The sequence below is a fragment of the Ascaphus truei genome, chromosome 7 (assembly GCF_040206685.1).
Source record: "Ascaphus truei isolate aAscTru1 chromosome 7, aAscTru1.hap1, whole genome shotgun sequence".
In the NCBI taxonomy this organism is placed as follows: domain Eukaryota; kingdom Metazoa; phylum Chordata; class Amphibia; order Anura; family Ascaphidae; genus Ascaphus; species Ascaphus truei.
Window position 1 is genome coordinate 39454541 of NC_134489.1, and position 22748 is coordinate 39477288.

Genomic DNA, 22748 nt, shown 5'->3' on the forward strand with positions numbered 1-22748 from the left:
CTGAGGCACAGGGAGATAAAGTGACTTGCCCAAGGTCACAAGGATCCGACACCAGGAATTGAACCAGGCTCCCCTGCAGCAATCTCAGTGTCAGTCAGTGTCGTTACTCACTGAGCCACTCCTTATTCAGTAATACCCCATGGATAACAAAATTATTAGAAATAGTCAGTATGGATTTATGAGGGATAGGTTGTGCCAAACTAACCTCATTAGTTTCTTTGAGGAGGTAAGTAGGAATTTAGACCAGGGTAATGCAGTTGATGTGGTCTACTTAGATGGTGCAAAGGATTTTGATACATTTCCACACAAGAGGTTAGTATACAAAATAGAAGCAATTGGTCTCGGTAAAAAAATATTTACACCTTGATTGAAAACTGGTTGAAGGACAGACAACAGAGTTGTCATAAATTGAACCTTTTCCGGTTGGGCTAAATTTTTAACTGGAGTACTTCAGGGATCGGTACTGCGACCCCTGCTTTTTAACTTGTTTATTAATGACCTTGAGGTTGGCATAGAGAGCAAAGTCTCCATCTTTGCTGATGATACTAAATTGTGTAAGGTAATAGAATCAAAGCAGGATGTAATTTCTCTCCAGAAGGACTTGGAGAGACTGGAAACGTGGGCAGGTAAATGGCAGATGAGGTTTAATACAGATAAATGTAAGGTTATAAATTTGGGAATTAAGAATAACCAGGAAAATTACAAATTAAATGGGAATGAGGTCAATCCTTGATCAGATTTAGGAGTGCTTGTAGCGGAGTGAGACATTTAGTTGCGGCCATCTTGCCGTGACCAAGTCTCCGCCAGCGTCTGGCTGCAGAGGGACCCTCCACTGCTGGACGCTCCTCCAAGGTAAGTTAATTTAAGAGTTGATTTAGCGGTTAAGGGGTTACGGATAGGGGTTTTAGGGTAAGAGGTTAAGCTTTTTAGGGTAGGGGATAAGGGGGTTTAGGTTTTCAGGGTAGGGTTAGTATTAGGGGTCAAGATTACGGGGTTTTATGGTAAAAGGTAAGGTTAGGGACTTGCCTTGGTGGTGAAGTGGCCAGCGACAAAAGGACCCAGGCTGGAGGTAAATTGTGGGTAAACGCCGGCGGAGATTTGGTCACGGCTAAATGACCACGATCAAATGTCCGAGACTGTGCTTGTAGACAGCAGACTTTGCAATAGTGCCCAATATCAGGCAGTAGCTGCAAAGGCAAACAAGATATTATCTTGCATTAGACGAGGAATGGATGGATGGGAAGTAAGCATAATTATGCCACTGTATAAATTATTAATAAGACCACACCTTGACTAGGGAGTACAGTTTTGGGCACCACTCCTTGAAAATACAGTATTGATCTAGAAAAAGTAGATACGAGCCACCACATTAATAAAGGGGATAGCAAATCTTATTTATAAAGGAGAGGCTAGCTAATTTAGATTGGTTTACATTAGAAAAGAGGCGTCTAAGAGGGGATATGATAACTATATACAAATATATTCCGGGTCAATAAAAGGAACTTTCAAAAGGATTATTCATCCCAAGGGCAGTACAAAGGACTGGGGGTCAACCCTTAAGGTTGGAGGAAAGGAGATTTCGCCAGCAACAAAGGAAAGTGCTCTTTACAGTAAGGGCAGTTACAATGTGGGATTCATTACCCATGGAGACTGTGATGGCAGATACAATAGATCCAAAAGGTTGGACTTTTTTTTTTTTTTTTTTTTTTAAAGAACGGGAAGGTATACAGGGATATACCACATAAGTAAACATAGGAAGGATGTTGATTCAGGGAGAAATCTGGATGTCATTACTAAAGTCAGAAAGGAATTTATTTTTCACCCTGAGACGTCATTGGATGATGTTCCACTGGGGTTTTTTGTTTGCCTTCCTCTGGATCAATATACAGTACTGTAAATACAAATATAGAATAAGTATCCGTCGTCTAAATTTAACACAGGTTGAACTCGATGGACACGTCTTTTCTCAACCTCATCCACTATATAACTGTAATGCTCAAGCCAGTGGGAGAAATTATTTATGAGCAGCATTCCATGTACTGTACACAATAACTTGTTTTATATTTTACAAGAACAATAAAGTGTGTGTTATAGAAGAGGAATGGGGGGTGGAGGGGGAGAGAACTAGTTATGTATTGCCCAGGTTCTAGGAGACGAAATAAGAAAAAAAAGACATTTAAAGAATATATTTTTATTGACTTATACAGAAAAGTGATTTTTTTTAAATATTTTAATTACAATGCAAAGTACTGTAATTTTCTTGTACTGTTAAAGTAAAAAAAAATAAAATAAAAAAAATGATGAAATAAGTCACTCGCCCTGATCTGTGATAATGGTTAATGTGTGGCAATGCAAGGGTTACCAGTGTTATGTCCCCATGAGAATTACAGGGGCCACATCAATACCACTGCTAATTTGAACCGTACCGAGCTGCATCCTATCAGTAGGAATTTCTCCCTCAAATAGTTACAGTCTCTCACATAGTAGTCAGGGCAAGTGTACTGTACTGTATATTTGAAAGCTTTGCATGAACTGTTGAGGACGGTATGAGTTACCCCATATAATACCTATCTGCAGAATGCAAACAGATGAGTTATAAAGACCTTAGATCCCCGAGTGAGAAACACTGCGTGGAACGCTCAGAAGTGTTCTTTCCCTTCACAAGATACAGCCAGATGGGGATTTTTGGGGTTTCCCTTTGTGGAAGGATACTACGTTTATCCTACCTAGGCAGAGGACTAAGAGAGAAGAGGAGGTTGGAGTTTTGAAACAAAAGGACTAGAAAATTCCAATGGGTGGAAACACACCTCTAATACACTATGGGAGTCAATGCAATAAAACAACAATAGTACCAACCAACAATACATTGTATAGGTCTGTGGGGTGGAAAGGAGGATGCTGGCAGATTCGGGATTTGTGAATTAAGAGACTTCCAATATTCATTCACGTTGTGGGGGAGATGTTCGGGGGGTCTGTTCACGTATGTAAACTGGGTTTCCAACAACTAACTTTAACCTGTGTCATTAACAGAGGTATTGTGAGAATATTCACTTCTTAAGGGGCACCCTTCAGATATTATTGTAGCTGAACAATACGACTCGGGAAGGGGGTAAACGCTGCAGTCTGGTGTCTCCAGACGGGAAAAGGGTATAATCCTTTCCATCATCACAAAATACAGCCACAAAAATGTCCTTATCAAGTACATATGCAATAGATGGACATTTCACTTGAGAAAGGCCAGTAGGCCGAAACGTATGTTCTTATGGCACAATAAAAATTCCAATTGAATGAAAGTCCGCAGTGCCCTTGTCCATCTACAGTGCCCTGTCCATTAGATAGAGCCAGTCAGCACACTAATACAAAGCATAGGCAGATGCTAGTCCCATAGAGATAAACAGCATAGTTACCAGTCCGTGAACTAATAAAGGAGACAGCATGAAGCAAGGGGTAGTCCAAAAAAAGATGTATTCAAAACATACTGTTACACAAATTCCAACGTTTCGGTCCCACAGGGAGACCTGAGGAAGGTCTCCCTGTGGGACCGAAACGTTGGCATTTGTGTAACAGTATGTTTAGAATATATATATATATATATATATATATATATATATATATATATATATATATATATATATATATATATATATATATATATATATATATATATATATATATATATATATATATATATATATATATATATACTGAGTTAAGTTATGGTGAGTAAAAAAAGTGACAAAAACCCTCCACAGGAAAGCAAATATGCAAATATAGCTGTATGCTCATCTGCATGTCTTAGGCAGGTCTGCAACCCCGCCTTTCCCCATTATCACCCAGCATACAGCACTTCCACTGCAGCAAGGGATTCTGGGAAATGACATGCAAATGAGCACACAGTGTCACTTTTTGCCTCAATAACCATTTTTAACATGGTTAAAAAACATTAGCCTATAGGGAACCATGTTAAAAATGGTTATTGAGGCAAAAAGTGACACTGTGTGCTCATTTGCATGTCATTTCCCAGAATCCCTTGCTGCAGTGGAAGTGCTGTATGCTGGGTGATAATGGGGAAAGGCGGGGTTGCAGACCTGCCTAAGACATGCAGATGAGCATACAGCTATATTTGCATATATATATATATATATATATATATATTTTTTTGGTGTGCAGCAAACATCCTGATTTTTTTTGCTTATCAAGTACATAGGCATCATTACAAACACTTGACAGGACATTATCTGAATTGCGATTGGCACCATTATGATATATATATCTATATAACTCCCTTGCAGAGCATTCCATGTGCCCTTTATATAGTTCCCACGCAGAAGTTGCTGCTGCTGATGGAATTTCATGCCCTTCCTACCCTAAAGCACAGACAAGTATACCCATTGTCCCGCCACACAGAGGAGAGACACTCGCTGCACTGGGGGAAAGAAGAAGAAAAACAACTCCATTCTTTTTAACATTTTTTTTTTTTTTTTTTTTTACAAAGAAGTGCAGTTTTAGCTCTGATGGGACAAATGAAAGATGATCTCATAAAGAGAGCTGGCACCTAATTTGAGATTAACCATTGGCCATAATTGACCTAATAGCTTGGGAAAGGAGACCACGAGATGTTTATTGCCAGTATTAGGATACTACTTCAGTTTGATGCACTTTCCCCCTAAAATTGTGTCAGCGAACTGACAAAGGATTAGCTATTTGTTAGGAAGCCCTTCTTCAGAACCGTCTCAAGACGTACCCCACACACAAATTGCCTTGTCCGCTCCAAACAAAACATTTTGGGGGAGATTCAACAAGGTCCAGGGTAACGCATTCAAGTTAATGGCAGGTAACGCTGGATCGAGCACGTGACCCCCATAGTGGACCCTAGTTAATCTCCCCCCTACGTCACGCAACAAACAATTCATTCCCTTTGAAAGCTGCAGAGCTCACGTTTCCATGGGCGTGTGACACATACAATCTAGCTACCAGGAAACAAAATGCACGAGAACAATTACACTTTACGGAACCATCACCGAGATGGGTCTTTGGCTGACTTATTTTCAGACCCCCTTTTGCCGAGTGAGGCGCCTGCGGGATACAGGAGCCACCTCTGGCAGAGAGAAGGCTAAATGTAAACATTAATGTCAAATCATTTTCAAAACCGCATGGACCAGAATATGCACGGCCCAGAGAAATCAAGAGATGGCCGATCATATCGATGGCAAAATCTTGTTTATGATGATTTACCATGTGCAATAGGTGATCTTGTTTGTCCTGCCTTCTATGCTAATGGTCTTTGTTGGTGCAACTCAACCCTTTGAGCCAGGGGGTCTCAACTCCAGTCCTCTAGACCCCCCTAATAGGTCTTGTTTCCAGGAAATCCCTGCTTCAGCACAGATGGCCTAGTCAAAAGACTGAGCCACTGACAGCCACCTGTGCTGAAGCAGGGATATCCTGAAAACCAGACCTGTTAGGGGGGGGGGGAGGTCTTGAGGACTGGAGTTGAGAGCCCCCGCATTAAGCTGCCCTCGACATCACAGGGAACGCACTATCTACTAACCAATCAATATTTTTGGCGATACAAGCTCTCTCATAGCAGCCTGAGAAATTCAGCATGGGGCTAGAACACGGATTTGATGGTTTCTAGAAGCAGAAAAATTATATTTTCACAGGGTAGTGTTGCCATGGGAACAGAGATGTAGAGGGGTACGTGCTGTATGCGGGCTCCGCAGAATATGATTAGATGAGAGAAGTGTAATTGAAATGAATGGGGGTCCTTCAGTGTGGACTGCAGAGGTTAACAGACGGAGTGTCTTCCAATCACATGGCCGCGATGCCGGCAGCGGAGAGCAGGGTAAGAGCCAGCACCATGTATGCAGACTGGTATAATTGAGGGATTTTAAAACCCTTGCCCAGGTCCCAAGCCTGCAGAGGCAGAAAAAAACAGGTAATGAGCAGGACGGTGAACTCACAGGACAAAGTGACGGTGTGGTGCTGCCATAAGGCTACAACGTTACAGGCACACACCTAACTCATGATGCCCAACAACAAACTATAACCCAAGAGACACACAAAACGCCACTCACCAAGTGCCTGACTCCGTTCCAACAGTGGTACATGAAGGGAAAAGCCAATGTAAATTTAGCAGAGTAGATAAGTGCTGGCCCCAAGCTGAGGGACTTGATCAGCTCCAGGTACGAAGAATAGTCTCCAGGAAGAACCAGAGCTGCCACACTGAAGAGAGAAAGCCCTGGGAGAAGGAGGGAGAAGGGCAGGTCTGTCACTGAATGTACAGGACACGGCAGCTCACAAGACAGAAGACAAAATGCTTACAATCTGCTCTTTATACTTATATGGTGGTTACTATTCCAGCTGCAACATGTACACAGCAGGGTGTAACCAATATCAAAAATTTGAACTTTCTATAAACAAAGATGAACAGATACAGCTCCTGCTTTGGTTGTAGTGCTTAAAGCATCTGTGGTGCTTCCCACACACATATACGGTGTGTGCATAAATGTGTCTTTTAGTAGGTGTACGAGTACAGCTGGTCCTCGTTAGACGTTTCACTTTACGACGGATGGCATATCCGACGCGTTACAATAATAATAATAAAAATAAATAATAGCATGTTCTTGTATAGCGCTGCTAGTTTTACGTAGCGCTATACAGAGACATTTTGCAGGCACAAGTCCCTGCCCTGTGGAGCGTACAATCTATGTTTTTGGTGCCTGAGGCACAAGGAGAACTCCTTGTGACCTTAGGCAAGTCACTTTGACACCTGGAATTGAACCAGGCTCCCCTGCTTCAAACTCTCAGTGCCAGTCAGGGTCTTTACTCACTGAGCCGCTCCTTCTCCCTCAGGGTCGTTTTCCAACGCTTGAATGTGTTATGCGACGTTCACCGCCACTGATTAACATGGGACTCACTTTACAACAGTTTCACTATCCAACGCTGCTTCCAGAACAGATTCCGTTGGATAACCGAGGACTGCCTGTATATATTATTGTCCACTCCAGCACCTTCAGGATGTTACACCTTACCCTGCAAAGCATTTGCATTGCTGATCTGTCTTAGACAGAAAGCATTTAAGAAGTAATGCAAATCCAGACTGACAGCGCTTTTCTTCTACTACAGCAGAGGTGGGCAACTCCAGTCCTCAAGGGCCACCAACAGGTCAGGTTTTCAGGATATCCATGCTTCAGCACAGGTGGCTCAGTCACACACTGCACCACCTGTACTGAAGCACTGATATCCTGAAGACCTGTCGGTGGCCCTTGAGGACTGGAGATGCCCACCCCTGTACTATGCTGACAAGCCTGATGGAATGCAGGCTGGTCACAGAGAAGCCGGACATAACTTCAGACAGGTGGAAACCAAGGTAGAAACTTCACCACCGTTTCCCTTACTCCTGTGACTGCACATTCACTTTGCTCAGAACTCTCAGCTATTACAGCTACTATGTGACTGTCAGGACCACCCGAATCCTGAACCCGATATAGTGATACTCACCAGCACTCATTGCAACGCCTGTGCCTCGGTGGGTGATGGACATCGCCATAGGCAAAGACCAACTGCGTGGGGAAAAGAAACGCAAGCAGGGTTAAGCATCAGGTAATTGTGTCAGAGAGAGGTCTTATCCCACCTCAACTATCTGGTGTGCACCACGCTAGGCTGCGGTTTCATTCTACCAAAAAATCTCTGGGACACACCACCCAAAGGCATCGCCCTAAGAGACTCCCCAATATGCCTTCACTACCTCTGTTAACTAAGCCAGCGTGGATGGGGTTAACAGCATGAGGAAAAGAGATGCTTCAAAGACCTGCAGCTCATCAATTCCTGCCCCTTCATGTCTGCCATGAGGTCCAGCACTGTGCTATGCCGCCGTTTCATTCTACCAAAGAATCTCTAGGATATAAACACCCGAGGCACCCCAAAGGCGTTAGCTTCAGGCGGCAGTTGAAGGGCAGCCAAAGTGTGTGAGCCGTTTGCTGATGTTTGGTAATGTGACAGCTGTTCTATTGCAATCTGAAAGTCATCAACGACTCATCCCCTGTACACAATGTCTACTTACCCAGCCTATGGATTGTAAGCTCCTTGAGGCAGGGCCTCTAACACATTGCAGGCCTATCCTACCTCTCCTAACATAGCAGGCCTGTCCTACCTCTCCAAACAGCACATTGCAGGCCTATCCTACCTCTTCTAACACAATTTGAATCCTGTCTGTAAATGTTACTTATGCATATCTGACTGTCCATGAAATATCTGCAAACTGAATGTATAACTTTTATTCATTTAATGCTACCATTTATTATTATAACTCTGGTTTTTCCTGTCTCTTGTGTAACAAAATAATTGTATTTAATTGTAGCTGCTCTCAAACTGATTGTATTGCGATGCCCCCTTAAGTGAAGGCCTGTGTTTACTTTAAAAAATATATAAAAAAGGATGATATATTTTATCTATGCACATTACGTAGGCTGTACATACAACACATGCGTATTGGTGATGAGAACTGCTTATAAGCATTGTCCATTGAGAGGCCTATAAATTAGACTGAGGTATAAAATAAAAACTATCTTTAGGAACGCAAGGATATTAAAATACACATATTTTTTTTTTACAAATAACAGTAACTCTCTGGAGTGGGCTTGGTTGGCATCAGATCTTTTACACAGCACACCGAGGAGCAGCGTTCGCACATTCTGTGCCGAGGCTCCTGGGAGAACTTGTCAGGAATGTGATGAGGGGGACATGGAGTGCGTGCGCGCTTCTAACCCCGAGTCCCTAGATAGCAGTGTTATTCATGGCTCTGTGGGGCAATGGTATTTGTGCGGGTGGATGAACAGCAGCCGCTGGCAAGAAAGTCCTCCAAGGGAGAAAGAGCACGGAGCGGTGGGGAGAGAGGGAGGGGGGCTCAAAGGCTGCTTTCTCTGACACAGGGCAGTGTAAGCCCACTCAGTGTCTGCAGAAGGAGAGGAATTTCCAGAGCCATCTCCATACAAAGGAATAAAACCTCCCTTTCAATAGGATTGTTGCGAGTGAGGAATACAGAGACGAACAGAAGTCCTTCCCAAAAACACTGTGCCCTTTTATATATGCCGTGTCTCCTCTTCCAATACCCTCACCCATGGAGACCGCGGCAGTGGCACGATTTGCCAATTTAACGTGCTTAAAGTAGCATTCTACCACAGGGAGAAAACATATGAAAGGCCCTCCCTTTACCCTGCAATACCAGAAGGGGAAGAGAGAGGTGACCAGGCCGCTCACCCGGAGTATTCCTAAATTATAAGTATATGTAAGAGATTGCAAGGTGCAAAGGGGAATACATTTATATATTATTAACAAGGTTGATCCAAGAAGGATCAGAAAGAGACCCCAAAAGTTGCACTTGTGCCAGTGTATATATTGTATGAAATAGGGATTCAAAATATCCCTGAGATGTAACATCTCATAGAGGCAAGTCTATTGACTAATGGATCAGCATTTAAAATTAAATAATAACAATATTATTGCATAAATCAAATATTACAGTGTGATAAATATGTACAGGGATATCTTAAAATCCCCGGAGTGGTGCAGAGACACTCGTGTATAGGATAGTATAGACAACTATTGGTATAATAATAGTTGGAAGATGACTCTCTCAATATTAACCAGTTAATGTCCTATTATTTAAATAATGGCCAGTCACATGTAAAAATCTATACCGAGTCTGACTGCAAGGTATTTCATTTCTTGCCATTCTCTCCCCCTGAAGCAGCGCGGGTGCACACACAAAACCTAGGTTGGCGGAAGAGACGTCACGACGGTGACGTCAGCGGAGCAGCGACACATTAAGATATCCCTGTATATATCTATCACACTGTAATATTTTAAAATATTGTATTATTTTATTTTAAATGCTGATCCATTAGTCAATAGACTTGCCTCTATGAGATATTACATCTCTGGGATATTTTGAATCCCTATTTCATAAAATTTATATACTGGCACGAGTGCAACTTTTGGGGTCTCTTTCTGATACTTCTTGGATCAACCGTTTTAATAATACTAAAGGGGGGCCTGTCATTTAAACATGCACAGGAAAAGGACACACTCCAAAAAATGAAGAAATAGAAATGAGGCCAATGATCACGGGGAGCCCAAGGTTTCACAGTAAGTAGGAGAAAGATTAACCCCTATGCTGTCAGAGGGACAAGCAGCGCACAAGTCCCTTAGGCCGTGAATGGGTTAAAGTGACCTATATAATTATGTTTCAATGTTGATAACAAAGTAGAGTAAGAATAGCTTTGAGCTCCACCTTTCTCTGTAACTGTTACTATGATTTATAAAGCGCCGAGTACACTGAGGGCAACATTGAAATAAAGCTATACATAGATTTCAGGTTCTGTCCTTGCATGGAGTATAGGATGCAATGGGATACGAAGTGATCCAGGACGGCTGCGCTTACCTATAGATGGTGATGTGAGGAGACATTGGGCGGTTTAGTCGGGTATTTTTGTCTAAGTAGTGATCCACCTCCTGGCGGCTCGTGGTCCCCATTGGAACAGCACTGAAAACACAAAGCAATAAACACTTAGCATTCGACACGGCCAAGCTAGATTAGTGCAGGGACAGGGGTAACCCAGCTTCTGCAGTGCTTCGTGGCTAACAAGAATTCCTTTCTCAAATGGGTTATATATTTTTAATGTTCTTATCCCTATATAGTGAGAAGGAGCAGTTCAGTGACTGTAAATAATGACACTGAAGCAGGGGAACCTGGTTCAATTCCCGGTGTCAGCTCCTTGTGACCATGGGCAAGTCACTTTATCTCCCTGTGCCTCAAGCACCTAACACAGATTGTAAGCTCTGCAGGGCAGGGGCTGTGTCTAACATTCCTCCGTGCTGTGTACAGCGCACTGTACTGTAATTTTGACACGCTTTGAGTCCCATTGGGAGAAAAGCGCTATATGAAATAAAGTTATTATTATAGCATGACTAGCTGAGAGACCCGGCGTTGCCCGGGATATAATTTTGGGGGGGCGTACGACAGGGTTAGGCTTCCCCCCCCCCCCTTGACAGCTAGGTGGGTGACTGAGTTGACTGAGTGTGTGGGTGACTGGGTGGGTGTGTGACACTTGACTGAGTGGGTGGGTGGGTGACTGAGTGGGTGGGTGACTTTGGGTCGGTTTGACTTTGGGTCGGTGGGTGTGTGACTTTGGGTCGGTGGGTGGGTGACTTTGGGTCGGTTTGACTTTGGGTCGGTGGGTGTGTGACTTTGGGTCGGTGGGTGTGTGACTTTGGGTCGGTGGGTGGGTGACTTTGGGTCGGTTTGACTTTGGGTCAGTGGGTGGGTGACTTTGGGTCGGTGGGTGACTTTGGGTCGGTGGTTGGGTGGGTGAGTTGGGTCGGTGGGTGGGTGAGTGGGAGACTGACTGGGTGGGTGAGTGGGAGACTGACTGGGTGGGTGAGTGGGAGACTGACTGGGTGGGTGAATGGGTGACTGACTGGGTGGGTGAGTGTGTGACTGGGTGGGTGAGTGGGTGACTGACTGGGTGGGTGAGTGGGTGACTGACTGGGTGGGTGAGTGGGTGACTGACTGGGTGGGTGAGTGGGTGACTGACTGGGTGGGTGAGTGGGTGACTGACTGGGTGGGTGAGTGGGTGACTGACTGGGTGGGTGAGTGGGTGACTGACTGGGTGGGTGAGTGGGTGACTGACTGACTGAATGGGTGGGTGACTGGGTGACTGAGTGGGTGGGTGACTGAGTGGGTGGGTGACTGAGTGGGTGGGTGACTGACTGAGTGGGTGGGTGACTGACTGAGTGGGTGGGTGACTGACTGAGTGGGTGGGTGACTGACTGAGTGGGTGGGTGACTGAGTGAGTGGGTGGGTGAGTGGGTGACTGACTGACTGAATGGGTGGGTGACTGGGTGACTGACTGAATGGGTGACTGAATGGGTGGGTAACTGAGTGGGTGACTGAGTGGGTGGGTGACTGAGTGGGTGGGTGGGTGACTGGGTGAAAGTGGGTGACTGGGTGAAAGTGACTGGGTGGGTGACTGGGTGGGTGTGTGGGTGGGTGACTGAGTGGGTGACTGAGTGAGTGGGTGACTGAGTGAGTGGGTGACTGAGTGAGTGGGTGACTGAGTGAGTGGGTGACTGAGTGAGTGGGTGACTGAGTGAGTGGGTGACTGAGTGAGTGGGTGACTGAGTGAGTGGGTGACTGAGTGAGTGGGTGACTGAGTGAGTGGGTGACTGAGTGGGTGGGTGACTGAGTGGGTGGGTGACTGAGTGGGTGGGTGGGTGAAAGTGGGTGACTGGGTGAAAGTGACTGGGTGGGTGACTGGGTGGGTGTGTGGGTGACTGAGTGGGTGACTGGGTGGGTGTGTGACTGAGTGAGTGGGTGGGTGACTGAGTGAGTGGGTGGGTGACTGAGTGGGTGGGTGACTGAGTGAGTGGGTGGGTGACTAAGTGAGTTTTTGGGTGACTAAGTGAGTGGGTGGGTTACTGAGTGGGTGGGTGACTGAGTGGGTGGGTGACTGAGTGACTGAGTGGGTGACTGAGTGAGTGGGTGGGTGGGTGACTGGGTGGGTGAAAGTGACTGGGTGGGTGTGTGGGTGACAGTGCGTGGGTGGGAGACGGTGTGTGACTTACCTTGACCCCGTGGCATCTGGCTGGGGCAGGAGGTGAGTTCGGGAAGCTGGGGGGGGGCAAGAGTGGCAGGAGTCCCGCGCCGCGCTTCCCCTCTCCGGTAGCATCACACGTGATGGGGAGTCCCGCGCCGCGCTTCCCCTCTCCGGTAGCGGCGCACGTGAGGGGGAGTCCCGCGCCGCGCTTCCCCTCTCCGGTAGCGGCGCACGTGAGGGGGAGTCCCGCGCCGCGCTTCCCCTCTCCGGTAGCGGCGCACGTGATGGGGAGTCCCGCACCGCTTCCCCTCTCCGGTAGCGGCGCACGTGATGGGGAGTCCCGCGACGCTTCCCCTCTCCGGTAGCGGCGCACGTGATGGGGAGTCCCGCGCCGCTTCCCCTCTCCGGTAGCGGCGCACGTGAGGGGGAGAGCAGGAGGGCCGCGCCGTGAGGGGGGAGGAGCCTGGAGTTTGCTGCTGAGCAGCAGGGCCGCGCTTCCTCCGCGGCGCACGATGAGGGTGATGGTGCGGCTGGGGATGTTGCGGAGCGTGGGGATTTGGGTGAGGTGGGGAGGGGGGAGAGAGTGAGGGGCACCGGGAGAGTGAGGGGCACCGGGAGAGGAGGGGCACCGGGAGAGGAGGGGGGGGGGGGGTGTGGAAGGTGAGCTGCGGTCCAACTGACGGGGGAGAGTGTGTGTCCCTGTGTGTGTGTGTCCCTGTGTGTGTGTGTGTGTCCCTGTGTGTGTGTGTGTGTGTGTGTGTGTCCCTGTGTGTGTGTGTGTGCCCCTGTGTGTGTGTGTCCCTGTGTGTGTGTGTCCCTGTGTGTCCTTTGGCCCGTCACTCCGCCTCAGGCCAATGAGAGGTGTGCGGGGGCGGACCAAGGGACCAATGAGATTTCCCCTAGGGACACCGGACATCCAGGCAGGCAGGCAGGCTGGCATGCATGCATGCAGGCAGGCAGGCAAACATACAGTGCTTTCACTAATATAGTATAAGATAATTTATTGCATTTCAACCTATCCACGTGATAAATAAAAAGCGAAAAAATAAAAAAACCTCTCTGCTGGAAAATATTTCCAAGAAGCAAAAAAAGTGTATAACAACTACATTGTAAAAAGTGGAGTGTACAAAAAGTCAAATTTTCAGCAAGACATTTACACGCTGTTTCATTTTACACCTGTACGGTATTCAGGAGAATGCACAAATTTGCTGCGTGACCTGCGAAAAGCAATAATGAAAACATACTTACTTTCTAACACAAAAGACGGGTGTGAGCTGGGCACGGAGGCACTGCCGCCCGGCATGTCTGAGGGGCAAGAGGGAGAAGTCAGAAGGGGCATTAAGTAAGAGAGCTTACTGTATTGTTCTCTCGCGGTTTCTCGTGTCCTTTCCTGTCTCTTACATTGCTTTGCAATTTTTCCTCCTTCTCTGATTAATTCCTCACTTACCCCCCCTATCCCTGCACTCATATACTTCTCTTACTTCACACTAACCACCTGTCCCACCCTCACATCAGTTACTCCCAACTGCCTCTTATAAGCCAATGTGCCCTGCAGTGCTACCATTCTGTGACCCATATACATCCTCTAGGGCGGCTAACTCTGTCACTATTCTGCTCCTCTCATTCTAACCATCCGCCCCCTCCTTTACCATTCTTCCCTCCTCATGCACCCTACTGCCCCCTCACCTATTTTGTCACAGTTGCCCCCCCCCGTCCCACACCTCAGTTGCCCCGGTCTCACCCCCTACCTCCCCTCAGTTTCCCCCCTCACTCCTGCCCCACTCCCTCAGTTTTTCCCTTCCCTCCCCATAGTTGCCCCCGTCTCACCCCCACCCCTCAGTTTCCCCATCTCCTGCCTCCTCAGTTGCCCTGTCTCACCCCTTCTCCTGCCTCCTCAGTTGCCCCCTGTCTCACCCCCTCATCTCCTCAGTTTCCCCCGTCCCTCCCCTCAGTTGCCCTCTCTCCCTCCATCAGTGGCCCCGTCTCACCCTCCTCTCCGGCCCCCATCTCCTCGGTTGCCCCCTATCTCACCCCCTCTCCTGCCCAGTCTCCTCAGTTGCCCCTTGTCTCACACACCCCCCCATCTCCTGTTTACCCCTGTCCCTCCCCTCAGTTGCCCCATCTCACCACGTTCTCCTGCCGCGTCTCCCCCCCATCTCCTCAGTTTACCCCAGTCCCTCCCCTCAGTTGCCCCCTCCTTCCTCAGTTGCCCGTCTCACCCCGTCTCCTGCCGCATCTCCACAGTTGCCCCGTTTCACGCTCCTCTCCTTCCCCGTCTCCTCAGTTGTCCCCTGTCTCACCCCCCTCTCCTGTCCCCCATTTCATCAGTTGCCCTGTCTCACCCCCCTCTCCTGCCCCCCGTTTCCTCAGTTGACCTGTCTCACCCCCTCTCCTGACCCGTCTCCTCAATTTAACACAGTCCATCCCCTCAGTTGCCCCCTGCCCCTCCTTCCTCAGTTGCCCCATCTTGCTCCGTCTCACCCCGCTATCCTGCGTTTCCCCCTATCTCACCCCGCTCTCTTGCCCCCGTTTCCTCAGTTGTCCCCTGGGTGGTAAAGTCACCTCAATAACAAAGCCGCCATTTTGGACTCGCCGGAAGTGACGTCGCAGCCCGCAGAGTCCCTTTACCCACTCCCTGTCACGTGAGATCCGGAAGTTCCCCCAGGGGCTCTCTCACCGCCTCACAGCTCCGGTGCCTGAGAAGCTGCTCCCGGTAACGGCGAATCTGGAGCACTTCCGGGTCACCTCTCTCTCCCCCTCTCTGCTGATTGGCCAGCGCCGGCTGGGGCGGTGCTACACCGGAGTGGGCGTGTCATGCACTGACAGCAGCACGTGGGCAGCTGTCAGATTTAAAGGGCCAGCCCCACTCAGGAAAGTGCTGACCCTGATGTGTTAATACTCAGTGTCATTATTCTTCTCTGTATACATACTAAATACAATAAATACAAATACTATACAATAATAATAAGTGTATATATAAAATATATATGGGATCCTTGTTCATGATGATGGTCATGATGGCATACAAATACACATACATACAGATACAAATGGCATTAACAGTTAAATAATAAAAATATTTTAAAACCCCCAGAAAGTATTATGTACGGATATATAAAAGCCCACATACGATGTTGCATGTTCTTCTGCTTTAATACGTGGGAAGGCATTAAAGTCCATGAAACTGCTGATTATTATTTTTTCTTAGGAGTTGTGTTTGATCTCTCTGGCTGCATTTATAGTTTTGTCTACACCGACGGCGACGCTACCTGTGACGCCATCGCGAAACCTGCATTCTGGTGTGCGATGTCGCTGGCGAAAAGGGGCATTGTGATTTGCTGCTGCCAGTCACGTGGTGCGTCGTCTCTGGAAATCTCAAATTCTTTTGACTACAGCGCTTTTGGTCGCTGTAATGTCACACGTTGCTGTCGCGCCCACTATGGGCGGTCGCTACAGAATACATTAAGTTGCTTTGCGGCTGCACGCCTTCGCTGTAGCCAGGACTATAAACGCAGCCGTAGGCACTGTCTAATTTCACATTACTCACCAGGATTCACTAACCACTAATACTGGTTACCGCACTAGGATCCTGCATTAGCGGATAAGTTATTACATGAGCTGCCACACAGGTCACTATCAGAGGTTCGTGAATCTCTCCCTCAATGATTCTGTTCAAAATCACTATTATTTTCAGCCCGAAGACCAAATAAACTTCAGCTCACAGCTCCTCGGCCACAAGGTCTAGTGACCCCTTAACTTATTCTACCAAGGGGACGATGACTTTCTGTACAAAGTGCTGTTGTTCTCAGTACTCCAGGGATCCGTGCTTTAAAACCCATCCTGAATGTCACAAATTCCCGTGCAGCTGCCTGGCCAAAAAGGCGCGGTCTGCACTAACTGTGAAAGTCTGTGTTCCGCACATTGTGCGCGTCCTGTGCGTCCGCACCAAGATTCCCACGTGTAATAATAGGCATGATTTGCAAACTCATTTCAGGGAAGTTTGGTAGGAAAATGCAGGACATCTCTTCATCTTCCATTGACTTCTATAGAGTTAAGAGTTCTTTTGGTGGGGGGGGAGAAAGTAGAAAAATGACAAATTGTTGAAAATGATGTGGGGGTCTCATAAATAGTGAATGGTTGGCCAGTAGGCTTCCACCACTTGTGCAACTGATGCAGTTACGTGAGTTATTAGAAGGTCTCCTGGTAGAGATGGTCTATCTTGTAAGGCCATGAAAGTGCTTATAATGGGAATATGTGAGTATATCCCCATAGAATTTATTCATTATTTGGTACCAGGCGTATTGCACAATTGGGTGTTTTCTATATTTTGTTGGTTAATATTTTGCGCTTACCTCGAAAACAAATCTACTCTCAGACTGAGAAGTTGCAATTCTTTTTAAAATACTCTGTTACGTGCAATACGATATATATTAATATCACCATCTGTCATGGCTTCCATACAACCCAGATCCTGAATTGCTGCACACGGAATGCAATGCTAAACATAAACCTTATTTGTACACAGGAAAATGATAAGGGATGGGGCGGTGGGAAGAGAAGAGAGGAGGCTTTTCAGTCCTACTCATCAAGCCCCTCGATGTCTCTGGATTCACCTGCAACTGGCCTGTGTCTCCATTTTGCAATGTCCTAGCAAACAGTAGGACTTCATTGACACAGCACATTTAGAGCAGTGGGACGAATCAGCTCCGTGATGTCATGGCCGCGCCCGACGACACGCCCCCACGCGCATACCTAGCTGGCCACAAATCACATAGCAGAGCGCATGACGTCACCGCGCACAGGCAGCAGCACATTCGCTCTCTGCCTGGCCACAGCCTAAGGCCTGGGACATAGTGATAACATCAGTGGGGAGGCACCCTGAGGCTCAGGGAAAGCGGTGTTTCCCTGGCCTTACACAGCGCGCCGTCCGTGGGCGTGTCGGGGGCGGGTCTGGGGGCGGGCCAGTGACGTCACGGAGCTGGTTCGCCCTCATTGGGTGAACCGCTCACGTGACCGGCCCTGCGCTCCGGCGAGCACCAAATTTGAAACCTCCGTGAGACACACGCTTCCCCAAGCGTGCGGACGCGTGCGCGAGCCCCTGCTAAAGCCGCTCTCATTGCGGCTGCAGGGGCTCAGTGCCGAGTATGAGAGCGGCTGAGCACGGCTCAGCCTTGCTCACACCACTATGTCCGAGGGCTAAGGCCCCGCTCCCTCAGTCAGTGCGCCCGCACTGCAGACAGGCGGCGCGCTGACAGACACAGACCGCGATATGCGGTCTGTAGGGGGCGGGAGTGGGAGGGGGGGTGTGGCTTGAGCGGAGGGACCCGCTACTCCCCCCCCCCTCCCTCCACAGGCTCGGGCTGCCGGACAGGAGGGAGCTGCTTACCTTCCAGCAGCCCACAAATGCCCTCCTCACACATGCGTGCGCGCACACACACACCCTACCTTGTGTAGGAAGCTGTCTGACAGCTCCCGCTCCCGCCACTGATTGGCTCATCAGCGCACCACGTGACGCGTCACCGCTCGGGATCACAATTTTCTTGCATCCCCTGGCGGCTGACACGTCACAGCGCGTAGTGAGCCGTGCAGCGGGGGGGGGGGGGGGGGGGGAGTGGGGACTGGGACCGGCTTGGAAGTATTCCCTTGCTGGTGGGGAACGCTCGCGCGGCCGCCCACGCCGCCGGGCGCAGCGGGTCCCAGCCCTAGCAGTGCTGCCCACCTCCGTGACGTCGCGGTGTCATGCCCAGGGGTCCCTTAAGACGTAGTTACGCCACTGATTTGGAGGAATCAGTGCTGGATTATACCCCATGTGTGTGCCTGAGAACACTGAGACGCAGATCTACAGAACTCAGTTATTTATGTAACGGAGGCGCTAACTTAAGTTATCACATCGCTAAGTGCTAAAGGGGATCGTCAAAGCTCAATAACACTGTGTTAAGCGCTCTCTTTGTCCCTAGAGGGGATTGTGTTAACTACAATGGAGGTTAGTGCTAATGAAATCCAAAGAAGGTTTTCCCTCTAACAACGCGGAACTGGCTAGATGGCAAACCTGTTAAAAGAATTATTGTAAAAGATGTATATATGCCAGAATATATGAGGATTATGTACAGATTCTTAAATATATGTAAAATAACTGCTCTGGAAATTACTTCTGTTCCCAGGAAAAAACTGTACTGGGTAGTATTAAGCAGAATATGTGTCTCACAATTAGATCTGAAACACTGTGACATAGAGGACCAGAAAGAGGCCTTACAGAATCTATTAGACCCAAGAATCCCTCTCTGGGTGCAGGATACCGTCTGGTTGACTTTCCATGGGCGTCTTTATGTAAGAGCAAATTTAAAATATAAAAACATAGCGGATAGGAACTGCCCCCGAGGTTCCTGTGCTGGGATCTTGGAGACGGTGGAGCACCTCCTCCTGGAGTGCCCCTACGCAGTGGAGATGTGGGAAGGCATGGCCGCCTCATTACGGATGCCAGATTTAAAGGGTCAAAACTATTGTGAGATAGTGCGTGGTGTGTTTAGGGATCACTTGCAGGGTTACAGCGGTAGCACTGTGGTGTTAATCAATGCACTTGTGAAATATAGGCTGTGGATCACCCGCAGTCTTCTCTCCACAGAAAAGGTTCTCGTGCCTGTAACCTGTGCAGTTAAACAGGTTATAGAGTAGGTAAAGAAAATAAAGCAGGGGGGAGAGAGGCAGGTGGGATACAAAGTCCTGGGAGAGAAGATGGGCGGGTGTCAGATATAAGTGTGGAAATATTTTCTGTATACAGTGTAAATGTTCTGAAAAAAATTGTATATTTTAATTTAAGTTTGTTGCTTTTGTATTGATATGTTTGTAAATATGTTTTGTTTTTTATAAATAAAAAATACCCTCTAACAACGCGGATCCCCGGAGTTAACAGCGCTCTGTGAATCTGGGCCGGAGGGGCGTGTTAGGCTCTTCCTCGGTATACAGGTTTTTGAGCAAAGTATCCAGTTCCTTCAACAAGGAACGCACAAAGGGATAATCCCATACCAGGAGCAGGTGTGAGACACCTTGTGTGCATCAAATCCACATACTGTAGGAAGCCCCCCCCCCACCCACCATATATGGACTTCCACGCAATGTCTGTGTTGGTTCCCCCCCATAGCACATACCTGTGCATCATGTGCACGGCGGCAGATGGGGGGCCAAAGTTGTGAGCAATTCTTTAGTTCTCCTGTCAATGTGGGATACAGGAGCTTTCAATCAAGTGAGAACCTCCTACAAAGGCGACGTAACACCTGGAGTATGTCATGTGCAAAGGTTTTACATGTCACCAATAAAACACTGGTATTTTGGGATTTATTTTTATGTACTGAGTTATACATAAAACATAATGATAACATCCAAATAACACACGGATCATTTATTAACTTAACCAGCCAGCGTCCTGCTGCTGTTATCAGCTGAGATTTCCAAGGCAATCACTGGAGCATTTTACCTGCTCTCCCACCGCTGGAAAATGATGCGGAACAGAAATAATAGGTACGCTTGGGGAGTTTGCTCTTCTCTTGCCAAAAAACTAAGCAAGTGTGCTCCAGCCAAAACCCTCACATTGGGACATTGAGCACCGATTAGTGAGAGCAGATAGGTCTGTGTTAGATTTTGAGTGGGTGTCCTTAAATATAATGTTCTTTTCACTGAGGGAGAGCAACGAAGGCTGACACTCTCATTGTTGTATTGCAGACCCATTGGAATTCATGGGGTTCCCCTATTAAACCTCTGACTGCCATTACTTCTCTGTAATTGGGATTGACGAACTGGCAGCATATGTTTCAATGTTTCTATTTTGTTTTGGCAGATACAGTAAAAACTCGCAATCTGTGTGCTGTTCAGAGCCATTAATTCTTGGCAGGTTTTAAACTCCAAAGTGATGAGCTTTCATGTTAAAGTGACACCGGTTGTGCGCTTTCATTAATAGGGGTAACACGTTAACAAAATGATGCCACTGCAGTAAGATTTGCGTCTCCAAACTGTTTGTCTTGCCATTAAACTGGCAATAAAAAGACATTGGACACATCAGAGCTTTAATGTACTTAGTACTGATTGTGACAGCTCCATGAGCAAGTGACAGAGACCCCAACAGAAATCATTGAGATGTACAGTAGGAGCTTTTGACTAGACTAAGGCCGCGGGCATGGTCAGCGCTTAGACGCTGAGCCGTGCTTAGCCGTGCTGAGCCGCGCTCACACTCGGCACTGAGCCCCTGCAGCCACAATGAGAGCGGCTTTATCAGGGGCTCGCGCACGCCTCCGCAGGCGTGCGGGAGCGTAGCCGGCAATTTTTTTTCGTTTAAGTGCTGACGGGAGCGGAGGGCCGGTCACGTGAGCAGTTCGCCCAATGAGGGCGAACCAGCTCCGTGACGTCACTGGCCCGCCCCCAGACACGCCCCCGGATGGCGCGCGTAGTAAGGCCAGGGAAAGCACCCGCACGGGCTTAGTGTCTATGGACTCAGCCTTAGGCTTGTTTTATAGTAGGCGCAGGTGCGTGCCTGGCATTGCGCGTGCACGGGGCATGTGCGTTTAGTTGTTAGGGTGCAAGCGGTGACGCGCACGGTTAGGGGGCATGACTCTGATGTCACAGCGTTAGGCCGCGCTGTGATTGGTTCGCAGCGTGGAAGCAGCGCGAAAATAAATTTTTATTGTAATTTCCCTGGTCTGCCGCGCCACAGCTCACGGCCGTGCGCGCGTGCGTCCCAAGTATACAAACGTCTGGCTAACACTGCCAATTATAATTGACGCACTATATTGCATGCCTAAGTATAAGAAGGGCTGCTTACTAGATGGTAATATTCCATTCAAACCTTTGAGATGCTGGTGTGACAATTCAGTGAAATTGCTTCCAATTCACTGTCACTGCTACTCCGGGGAGTCCCTAAATCTAATTAGCTCATCACTGAAGGAGAGCAAGGAACGCCTCTCTCTCTCTCTCTCTCTCTCCCTTTCCCCCTCTCTCACCCTCTCTCGCTCTCAATGTTTGAAGCGCTTTAAAACTGTTAAAAGTTGTACTGAGCCTGATATTGAGAAATGAACAAGGAAGATCACTTTTCATCTGATTATAGAAAGATGAATACAATATTAAAGAATAAATCTAAAATCACTTTAGGAGAGAGCCGCTAAAAAGTAGCAATGAGAAATCTAGGTTTTATAGGGAGAGATTGTAGGAGTTAAATGACCAAGATAGTATGTAGGTATGTATATCTTTATTTATATAGAGCCATCCGTGTACATAGCGCGTCACAGCAGTAACACACGTGACTTAATAATATAACACATTGGGAATAAGCGCTTCAGACATAAAAGTGACATTTTAGAAAAGGAGTCCCTGCCCCGCAGAGCTTACAATCTAATTGGTAAGTAGGGAGGACTTGCAGAGACAGTAGGCGGGTGTTCTGGTAAGTGTGTCTGCAGGGTCAATGCCTATGAGACGTAGCTACACATAGGAAAATGGGCCACTGGAAAGATGGGATGCTGCTCGCCACCTGCATTCTTATAACTGAATGTATAAACTGTTTGCCATATACAAGTCTGGTCATGCTAGCACAGGGGTGGGCAACTCCAGTCCTCAAAGGACCACCAACAGGTCAGGTTTTCCTGGTTTAGCACAGGTGGCTCAATCAGTGGCTCAGTCAACGACTGCAATCCTCAAGGACCACCAACAGTTTTTAACTTCAGGATATCCCTGCTTTAGCACAGGTGTCTTCGACTGAGCCACTGATTGAGCCATCTGTGCTGAAGCAGGGATATCCTGAAAACCTGACCTGTTGGCAGCCCTTGAGGACTGGAGTTGCCCACCCCTGTGCTACAAGCAAAGACCTGGACTATATTGTTTCTTTGGATAGTAAGGCATTTGTTCATGGCCTCAGAATGAGTAAGTTTCCCCTCTACCCGTATTAAAGCCAATAGTGTTAGGGACAGAATCAAGACAAGTGCCCATCTGCATGTCTGTATTATTCTTGCTGCTAACATGTGCATTGCTGCAAACACTGGATGAATGATAGATGTATACAAAAATAAATATTATTATTATTAATAAAATATGACTCTTCCCTCCTCTTTCAACCTCTTCTCCTTCATCCTCTCCTCTTGTGCTGTATGATATTTACCATCCCAGTCTCTCTTC

The 22748-nt window shown here is 47.6% G+C and overlaps 2 protein-coding genes across 5 annotated transcripts in view; both read right to left on the reverse strand.

Annotated features, from left to right (window-relative positions):
• Window positions 1–22748, reverse strand: part of PCP4L1 (Purkinje cell protein 4 like 1) — a 374963-nt gene that overhangs the window by 259812 nt on the left and 92403 nt on the right. The window lies entirely within an intron of this gene.
• On the reverse strand, window positions 4702–15347 carry SDHC (succinate dehydrogenase complex subunit C). 3 transcript variants are annotated; one of them, XM_075607801.1, is made up of 6 exons: window positions 15159–15347; window positions 13845–13901; window positions 10442–10543; window positions 7501–7562; window positions 6075–6238; window positions 4702–5913 (listed from the first exon to the last, which is right to left on the reverse strand). In XM_075607801.1, the coding sequence occupies exons 1-6, from the start codon at window positions 15176–15178 to the stop codon at window positions 5809–5811; spliced, it is 510 nt and encodes a 169-aa protein (XP_075463916.1). In that variant the 5' UTR covers window positions 15179–15347; the 3' UTR covers window positions 4702–5808. The 3 variants fall into 3 exon arrangements, with proteins under 3 accessions (XP_075463916.1, XP_075463917.1, XP_075463918.1); XM_075607802.1 differs by having other exon boundaries at window positions 15108–15344; XM_075607803.1 differs by having other exon boundaries at window positions 15274–15335.

Coding starts and splice junctions, on each gene's coding strand:
- SDHC (XM_075607801.1), bottom strand. CDS start 15,178: ATGGCGGCTTTGTTATTGAG. Junction 13,902..15,158: donor ATGGCGGCTTTGTTATTGAG/GTGACTTTACCA, acceptor CTTGCCCCTCAG/ACATGCCGGGCGGCAGTGCC. Junction 10,544..13,844: donor CCCGTCTTTTGTGTTAGAAA/GTAAGTATGTTT, acceptor TTGTGTTTTCAG/TGCTGTTCCAATGGGGACCA.